At 48.0% G+C, this 9,233-nt stretch overlaps 1 protein-coding gene across 1 annotated transcript; it reads right to left on the reverse strand.

Annotated features, from left to right (window-relative positions):
- Nucleotides 1-3: 3 nt before the first annotated feature.
- On the reverse strand, nucleotides 4-9,018 carry LOC105520463 (putative uncharacterized protein encoded by BRWD1-AS2; the record flags this gene model as incomplete). Its single annotated transcript, XM_011954217.1, is given in 2 exon segments — nucleotides 4-537; nucleotides 8,836-9,018. Coding segments are annotated over 2 exon segments (717 nt in total), but the record flags the coding sequence as incomplete, so codon positions are not given.
- Between the last annotated feature and the right edge of the window lie 215 nt (nucleotides 9,019-9,233).

Below are 9,233 nucleotides of genomic sequence, written 5' to 3' on the forward strand. Positions count from 1 at the left end.
CCCTCCGCGGGACCTGGGTCTTCTACGCGGGACCGCAAGGGCCCGGAGCCGCGGGTTCGGCAGGGTCGCCCGCTCCGGGTCGCTCGGAAGGGTGATTTCACGAACCGGTCGTCTGGTGCCAGCGCGTTTTGCCCCCCACGATAGATCCCTCGCTTCGAGGACGCGAAAGCTTTGAAAGTGAGGGTTGGCTCGCCGCGCCTCTCGCAGAGGGGAACGCCGCCCGGACCCGCGCTCCTGGGGCGGGGGCGTCGGATACCGGCGTTGCCAGAGCGCCTACGGCGCTGAAGGCCGCCGAGACCCAGCCGCAGCCCCCAGAAGCCATCAGCCCGGTAGAAAATTACATAAAATGCAGCGCTTCGCCGAGGGGGTGCGAGTCGGGGAAGCAGCGCGCAGCTGTGGCTGACGGCTCGGCCGGATCTGTCCAAGCACGGACAGGAAAACGGGATTGCGGGGAGAAGGCGGTGCAGACGGGCCGCAGACCCTCCCTGAGAAGCCGGAAACTCGGGAGCCATGTGTAGTTAGAATCCTCTTGGAAGACTAGTAGGATGTGAGGTTGGAGAGGTGGACGAGGACCAGAGAATTCCCTTGTCTTGCCAGGCTTCTGACCTAACTGGATGAGTTTCCTCAGTGCATCCAGCCTGCCCTGCTCTGACCCCTAAAGTACAGCGGTAACCCTAAATGGTGTCCCTGCCTTCCTGGAGTGCGCCTTAACGTTCTGATTCTTACTCATGGCAATAACCCACACACCACATAGAGGTTAGATGTGGTTCAGGTCAGACTCTAGGGCAGGACTCACTGCCTGCACCTTGTCTTGGCTCCACCAGCTTGACCTCGAGCAAGTCACAACCTGTGGGTCTCAGTTTTCCTTACCAGTAAACCGTAGAGAATTCCTCACTAGTAAACAGACAATATTTGTGCCTGCCTCACAAAGTTGTGAGGATTTAATGAATTAATGTGTTCCTGGCATATAGTAAGCACCGTGTACAAGTTGGCTTTTATTTACACCAAATAGCAAAAGCTTATATTTTTTTATTTTCTTGAGACAGGGTCTTGCTCTGTCACCCAGGCTGGAGTGCAGTGGCACGATCTCACCTCACTGCAACCTCTGCCTCCCGGGTTCCCGGGTTCTAGCGATTCTCATGCCTCAGCTTCCCAAGTAGCTGGAATTGCAGGCACGTGCCACCACCTCCGGCTAATGTTTATGTTTTTAGTAGAGACGGGGGTTTCACCGTGTTGGCCAACCTGGTCTTGAACTCCTGGCCTCAGGTTATCCACCCGCCTTGGCCTGCCAAAGTGCTGGGGATTACAGGCGTGAGCCAACGCGCCTGGCCAAAAGCTTTTATGTGTATTTACAAATAGATACAGATATCTGTGAGGCTGTCCAGGCGTGGTGGCTCACGCCTGTAATCCCAGCACTTTGGGAGGCCAAGGCGGGCAGATCATGAGGTCAGGAAATCAAGACCATCCTGGCCAACATGGTGAAACCCCGTCTCTACTAAAAATACAAAAAGTTAGCCAGGTGCGGCGGTGTGCACCTGTAGTCCAAGCTGCTTGAGAGGCTGATGCAGAAGAATTGCTTGAACCCCGGAGGCGGAGGCTGCAGTGAGCCCAGATCGTGCCACTGCACTCCAGCCTGGGCAACAGAGCGAGACTCTGTCTCAAAAAAAAAAGATATCAGTGAGGTAACAATCTAAACATGTTTGAGCTAGTGCATCAGTAAGTTAACTCCTTACATTTGTTAATTCAGCAAGCACTAACAAGTGATGGTGATTTACAAAACAAAAAAAGGTGGGGTAATGAGCCACACACAGCTTTGCCATCAAAGACTTCAGCGTCTCTTAGGGGAAACAGATGTAAGCAAATAATGACACGATTTAGGGCAGAGATAGAAGGATCAACTTGCCTCTGCGTGGGGGAATATTAGGGAAGTTCGGGTTATCCAGGCTACGATGTGTGTAAAAGGATTTCAGACATAGAAACAATAGAAGGCCAAGACATGAATGTAATTTCTAGTTTAAGGAATCCGAAGGTTAGTGTGATTACTTGGGGTGACTTTGGAGAGGATGGGACCATGATGTCAGAAGCTGAAATTGGTAGCAGTTGAAGGATTCTAAGCCAGGAAGGAATCATTTTCTATTTTAGGATGGATTTGAGAAAGTTAAGACCAAGAGGCACTTAACAGACCCCTGAAATAGAAAAGATATATGAGGGTATTGGTTATAAGGATAGTGAAGAGACAAGTTCAGAAATATGTAGGACATTAAGTCTGCAAGATGAAGTTGGGATGAAATAAAAAAGAATCACAAAAATCTCGTTTGGGGCTTGCCAAGGTTGTGCCAACAAATAAGGTAGGGCATACAAGCTGGTAGCTAGACTGTTAACTTGAGTAACTGCAACAACTTGATTATTCGAAGTTACAGTGCATAGATGACTATGGTACAGTGTGATCTGATGCTGCAAGATTACCAATGTTACCAAATGACAAACACATCAGGGGAGAATTTAAACTTTCAATGATTGACCAAGGAGTTGTGCATTTTGTTTGTAACAAGGGCGTATGATAAAAACCCCCAAAAGATATTAAGAAGAATTTATATTCCAAGCTTTGGTCATTGTCTGAAATTATAGTTCTGGTGGTTGGCAGCATGGTAACCATTACAGGAGATCAGAAATGATGACACGAGCCCAGACACAGTGGCTCACACCTGTAATCCCAGCGCTTTGGGAGGCCAAGGCCAGAGAATTGCTTAAGCCCAGGAGTTCGAGACCAGCCTGAGCAACATAGTGAGACCCCCATCTCTACAGAAAATAAAAAAATAAAAAATAGCCAGGCATGGTAGGTGTGTACCCGTAGCCCCAGCTACTTAGGAGGCTGAGGCAAGAGAATGGCTAGAGCCTGGGAGATCGAGGCTGCAGTGACCCATGACCATAGCACTGTTCTCCAGCCTAGGCAGCAGAGCAAGACCCTGTCTCAACAAAAAAAAACAAAACATGATGACATGAGTTTTCCTTTGCAAGCGCCCTGGGAGTCCTTTTACGACTTACCGTCACGTTCATAACAAATATTCTTTCTAGATTTTGAATAGGAGAAAAGATTTCTAATGAGGGAGAATATCTTCCCCATTCAACTCCCAGATGTCAAAAGACTCAGATATAACTCACATGTGCCTACCAGGAGGAGGAAAAGGAAATACGCTGTCCAGGAGCAACTCCTTAGTGGGTACCCGCCAGAAGTGGTCTCCAAACAAGGCAAGAATCGGTGTATTCCTCACACAGTTCAGTCCAAGCCATTCCTTACATACACATTGAGGTTTGCTTTTGGGTAAATGGAAATAACTTGAGTTTCACCACAAGAAAGCTATATGGTAAGTAAATGTTGGAAAATCTTAACAGCAGGTGACATTAAGCTATAGGGTTGCATTTTCAAGGGAACCAATGTCGTAGCCGGTGACAAGCAACTCCTGACTGGATAAACAGCTCTCAGATGTCGTTGATAGGCTCACTGCACAAGGAGAAAGCTGAGGCGCGGAGGGATTTGAGTATGGCCCAAGAGCATATAGCTGGTAAGTGGTGGCTGGACTGCAATCCCAAGTAGACAGTATTACCTTAGACTGAAACACAAACACTGCAAAGTCCTTTCTCCCTTGGCCACGTTTCACGAAAGAGGAAAACGGGACCTGAAAAGTAGGAGACTTACACAAGATTGCACAGCTAGTGCATCAGAGAGCTGACATTTGGAAACCCACATAAGTATATGTGTAATCTCATTTACCACAGGCAACTCTTAGATTGTGTTATTCCCATTTTAAGAATGAGGAAACTAGGCGGGTTGTAGTGGCTCTCATCTGTGCTATCGGCACTTTGGAAGACCAAGGCAGGAGGATCGCTTGAGCCCAGGAGTTCAAGGCTGGTCTTGAACGTAGTGAGACCCTCTCTCCACAAAACATGAAAAAATTACCCCATGCATGGTGTTGGGTGCCTGTAGTTCGAGCTATTGGGGAGACTGAGGCAGGAGATCACTTGGGCCCAGGAGTTCGAGGCTGTCACGAGCTATGGTGGTAGCACTGCACTCCAGCCTGGCAACAGAGCAAGACCCTGTCTCAAAAAAGAATGAGGAACTAAGGCTAATAAAGTTTAAGAATTTGCTTAAGCATGGAAAGCTTTTTTTTTTTTTTTAAATCTGTCTGTGAATGAGAGGAAAATAAAATTCAGTAAGGCCTTCCAAGTCACCACTTAGGAAGCCCAACAGCGTTAAATGTGAATGCATATCTAGAAAACGGTGACCAAACAAGTCTGATTCCAACAATTCACATAAGAGAGTGGTCACAGTGGAATGAATTAGTAGATTAGGGTCCATTTCAAAAGACTCTGAAAAATGATATAAGGAAATCTGCGGGCAGTGGAAATCATGCAAAACAACTCAGATACATAATCCAAAGCCTAATATTAGTTTTAATGCAAATTTACGTTCACTGAATTTAGGTTCATTCAGGAGGCTATCCTGATGTTGATGCACACACAACATAAGCATACCTCTGAGGGGCAGGAAGTAGATGATGTTGGACCTCCAGAACACTATACCACAAACTGGATCAGCACCTAGAGGTGAAATTAAATGCACACAAAAGCCTGGATCACTTCATTCATTCAACAAAATATGTGTTGAAAGTCTTCCCTGGCTCCTGGGCTTTTTTTCAGTTTTTTCCTCTTTAGAGATAGGATGTCATTCTGTCACACAGGCGAGAGTGCAGTGGTGCTGTCATAGCTCACTGCAGCCTCAAATTCCTGAGCTCAAGCAATCCTCCTGCTGAGTGCGCGAAACTACCGATGTGCCTGTAACAGCCATGCCTGGCTAATTTTTTTTTTTTTTTTTTTTTTTTGAGACGGAGTCTCACTTTGCAGCCCAGGCTGCTCAGCTCACTGCAAGCTCCGCCTCCTGGGTTTACGCCATTCTCCTGCCTCAGCCTCCCGAGTAGCTGGGACTACAGGCGCCCGCCACGTCGCCCGGCTACTTTTTTTTTTTGTATTTTTTAGTAGAGACAGGGTTTCACCATGTTAGCCAGGATGGTCTAATTTTTTTTTTAATTTTTTGTAGAGATGAGGGTCTTGCTGTGTTGCCCAGGCTGGTCTCAAACTCCTGGCCTCAAGTGATTCTCCCGCCTTGATCTTCCTGGACTTCTGTTAGGTAAATTCCCTAGGAAGAGGAGAGTTAACACTTCAATAGATTTTTTTTTTTTTTTTTTGAGGCGGAGTCTCGCTCTGTCGCCGGGGCTGGAGGGCAGTGGCATCTCAGCTCACTGCAAGCTCTGCCTCCCGGGTTTACGCCATTCTCCTGCCTCAGCCTCCCAACTAGCTGGGATTACAGGCGCCCGCCACCTCGCCCGGCTAGGTTTTTTTTGTATTTTTAGTAGACGGGGTTTCACCGTGTTAGCCAGGATAGTCTTGATCTCCTGACCTCCTGATCCGCCCGTCTCAGCCTCCCAAAGTGCTGGGATTACAGGCTCGAGCCACGGCGCCTGGCCTATTTATTTATTTTTTAAAGAGAGGGTCTCACTGCCTTGCCTGGCCTCAAATGACCCTCCTGTCTTGGTCTCCCAAAGTGCTGGGATTACAGGCATGAGCCACCACACCCAGACTTTGATCAATTTTTTGAGGACTTTCAAAGTAAAAATGAAGAAGGTATCTGATCTTTTGATAAGCCCTTAGTCACTAGTAGATATTATATTGCATTTAATTCCTGAGGCCCTTCCTTCACCTACTAGTGGTGTCATCTTTCCCGCAGGACCTTTTCTTCCCTTTAAATCTAACCCAACCAGCTGTCCCCTTAATGCTACTTGTCCCTGCCTTCCTCAGCAAATTGTTTCCACATTTATCTCTTCCCTCTCCAACTTTGGCCTCTCCCTTGCCATTGGCTTCTGTCCTATTTGTTCCCAGCTTGCAGGCGCTGGCCCATGTCTGTCTCCAAGTCTTGCCTGTTCTTACTTTGAAACGTTTCTCACAGCAATAAAGGAAACACAGTGTGGTTGGACAAGACCTTGGGAACATGGGAGCTGGGATCGGAACGTGTCTGTGTTTGGATGTCGGAGTTGGGCAACCTCTTGGCTCAGATATTTTTGTTTGTTTTCTTTAATAATCTTTAAAATGAGCATGACAACTAATAACATTTATTATGTTTGTATGCTGGACTCTGTCCTGAACCATTTCCATACATTATTTAAGGATCCTGAGACAGCTAGATGTGTTCGTGAGCATTTCCAGAGACCATGCCTGTGAAGCTCCCTGAACAATGCCCAGCTCTCAGCATGACCCTGTTACATAAGAATGATTCTTTTTCTCTCCATTGTCACTTAGTTCGGGCCCTTAATCATCAAAGAGTGTCCTCCTCAAAATTCTCCCTGACTCCCCACTTAATTAATCCTGTCATTACTTTTATGTTTTTTATTTATTTATTTATTTTTATTTTCTTTGCCACTTCTATATCTTCTTTGGAGATAATCCTGTCACTACTTTTAAAATCCCCGGCCGGGTGCGGTGGCTCAAGCCTGTAATCCCAGCACTTTGGGAGGCCGAGACGGGCGGATCACGAGGTCAGGAGATCGAGACCATCCTGATGAACACGGTGAAACCCCGTCTCTACTAAAAAATACAAAAACTAGCCGGGCGAGGTGGCGGGCGCCTGTAGTCCCAGCTACTCCGGAGGCTGAGGCAGGAGAATGGCGTGAACCCGGGAGGCGGAGCTTGTAGTGAGCTGAGATCCCGCCACTGCACTCCAGCCTGGGCGACAGAGCGACACTCCGTCTCAAAAATAAAATAAAATAAAATAAAATAAAATCCCCAAGTACAACTTAACATAGTGCTTCTCTGTTCACATCTTTCTCATTCACTGTCACCTCAAATCCAAACTCCTTGGCTTGCCTTTAACACCGTGGAGGACATTCTACTCTCCTCCCTCCCTGCTCCACACCCAGGAAAGATGACTGTGCAGTACAGCCCCGGCTCCCTTGCCGTTGAGTTTCCAATGGGATTCATCCAGTAAGAGGCCTCAGCCGGAGATGAAAGGGTGGGAGGAGAGCGAGGTTGGAGTTTCCATTTTCCCAGCTCTCTTCCTGCCAAGCCACAGGTTGATAGTAGCTGCTGTTTGTGTGGGACAACTCTCTTTGCACATAGAGACCCCCTCTGGGCTTTAATACCACAGCCTCCCCTGCTCCTTAAGGAATTGGGCTTCTCTTTTTTCTTGTTGAAACAGGGTCTCACTGTGTCATCCAGACTGGAGTGCAGTAGTGCAATCACATCTCACTGCAGCCTCGATCTTTCAGGCACAATTGATCCTCCCACCTCTGCCTCCCACCACCACAACTGGCTAGTTTTTGCATTTTTTTCTACAGACAGCGTTTTACCATGTTGCCCAGGTTGGTCTCGAACTCCTGGGCTCAAGCAATCCTCCTCCTCAGCTTCCCAAAGTGCTAGGATTATAGGTGTGACTACCACACCCAAGCCGTTAACCTCTTTTCAAAAATCTTTGAGTCGGATCTTTTTTTGCGGGGGGAGGAGGTGGGGGACAGGATCTTGTTCTGTTGCCCAGGCTGGAGTACAGTGGCTCGATCTCGGCTCACTGCAACCTCCACCTCTCGGGTTCAGACGATTCTCCTGCCTCAGCTTCAGCCTGCCTGGGACCTGTAGTCCCAGCTACTGGAGAGGCTGAGGCAGATAATTGCTTGAACCCGGGAGGCGGAGGTTGCAGTGAGCCGAGATCGAGCCACTGTACTCCAGCCTGGGCAACAAGAGTGAAACTCCATCTCAAAAAACAAAAAAACAACTAAAAACAGACTTGTCCTTCCTCTGTCAAAATCCTCCAGAGGCTCCCATCAGACCCAGAGGAAAAGCCCAAGTCCACATGATCTAGCCTCTCTCTGGCTTGTCTGACCTCTCACCTGACTGCTCCCCTTCTCATACTGTTCCAGCCTCGCTGGGGCCTGACGTCCCCAACGCAGGCCTGGCCCAAGGCTGCCTCAGGGCATTTGTACTTGCTGTTTGTTGTGCAAGAATGCTCTTCCCTAGAAAAACTGCATGGTTGACTCCCTCCCCTCCTTCAAGTCTTAGCTCAAATGTCATGTTTTCAATGAGACCTTCCCTAACCACCCTAAGTACAATTTAAACGTATCCTTACTCTGAGCCCATTTCTCTTTTACTCTTCCTGTGTTCTTTTCCTCCATAGCACTGTTGATTTTCTAACCTACTGTAACATGTCCCTGCCTATTTTGCTTATTGTCTATCTCCTGCCATTCTATGAAGGCAGGCAGAGATCTGTGTCTCTTTTGCTCTCTCATACATCTGCAGGGCTATAATGAATCCTGATATACATATGGTAGGCATGCAATAAATATTTGTTGGTAGTTTAATGAAAAATTGCTTAACTAGACAATCCCTCAAATTAGAGATAGTTATGCTTTCAACATGTACTCAAATCTTTCAGCCACTGTGGTGATTAGATCTGAAGACAAGGCTGGGTGCGGTGGCTCACACCTATAATCCCAGCACTTTGAGAGACCAAGGCAGGCAGATCACTTGAGGTCAGGAGTTCAAGATCAGCCTGACCACATGGTGAAACTCCCGCCTCCACTAAAAATACAAAAAAGTTAGCCGGGCATGGTGGCGGGCACCTGTAATCCTAGCTACTCAGGAGGCTGAGGCAGGAGAATCGCTTGAACTTGGGAGGCAGAGGTTGCAGTGAGCCAAAATTGCACCACTGCACTCCAGCCTGGGTGACAGAGCAAGACTCTGTCTCAAAAAGAGATCTGAAGACAATCTGCAGAAACTTGTTGGCCCATAACATACCTGGAGATATGGCCTCCTTGGCTCAAGGCTCCCCTCAAAGGCAGCAGGATAGTCAAAGTCTCTGGAGCGGAAGAGTGAATGGAAGGAAACACTTTCAGGTGGTGCGATGGAGGCTGCTTTAGGAGAGGGTCCCCATGTTACAGGAACAGGGCATCCTGTCCGTATATTTCCCAGGTGCCCCATGCCCTCTGTGGCCAGCCTGCTTCAACCCACTGCCAGCAGCCTGTTTCATAGGCCTTCATCTCCCTGAGCCCCCGCAGAACACAGCACTCACCCCTGGCTTCCCCCAGCCTCTCTCTCAAACTGGCTCAGTATCCTCTGGTTTCCTCGGGGTCTCACAGATCCCAAAGATGAAGAGACAAAACCGGCCTTGCTTGCCCCTGAGGTGAGACTTTGGA

The sequence above is a fragment of the Colobus angolensis genome, unplaced genomic scaffold (assembly GCF_000951035.1).
Source record: "Colobus angolensis palliatus isolate OR3802 unplaced genomic scaffold, Cang.pa_1.0 Scaffold38, whole genome shotgun sequence".
NCBI lineage: Eukaryota > Metazoa > Chordata > Mammalia > Primates > Cercopithecidae > Colobus > Colobus angolensis.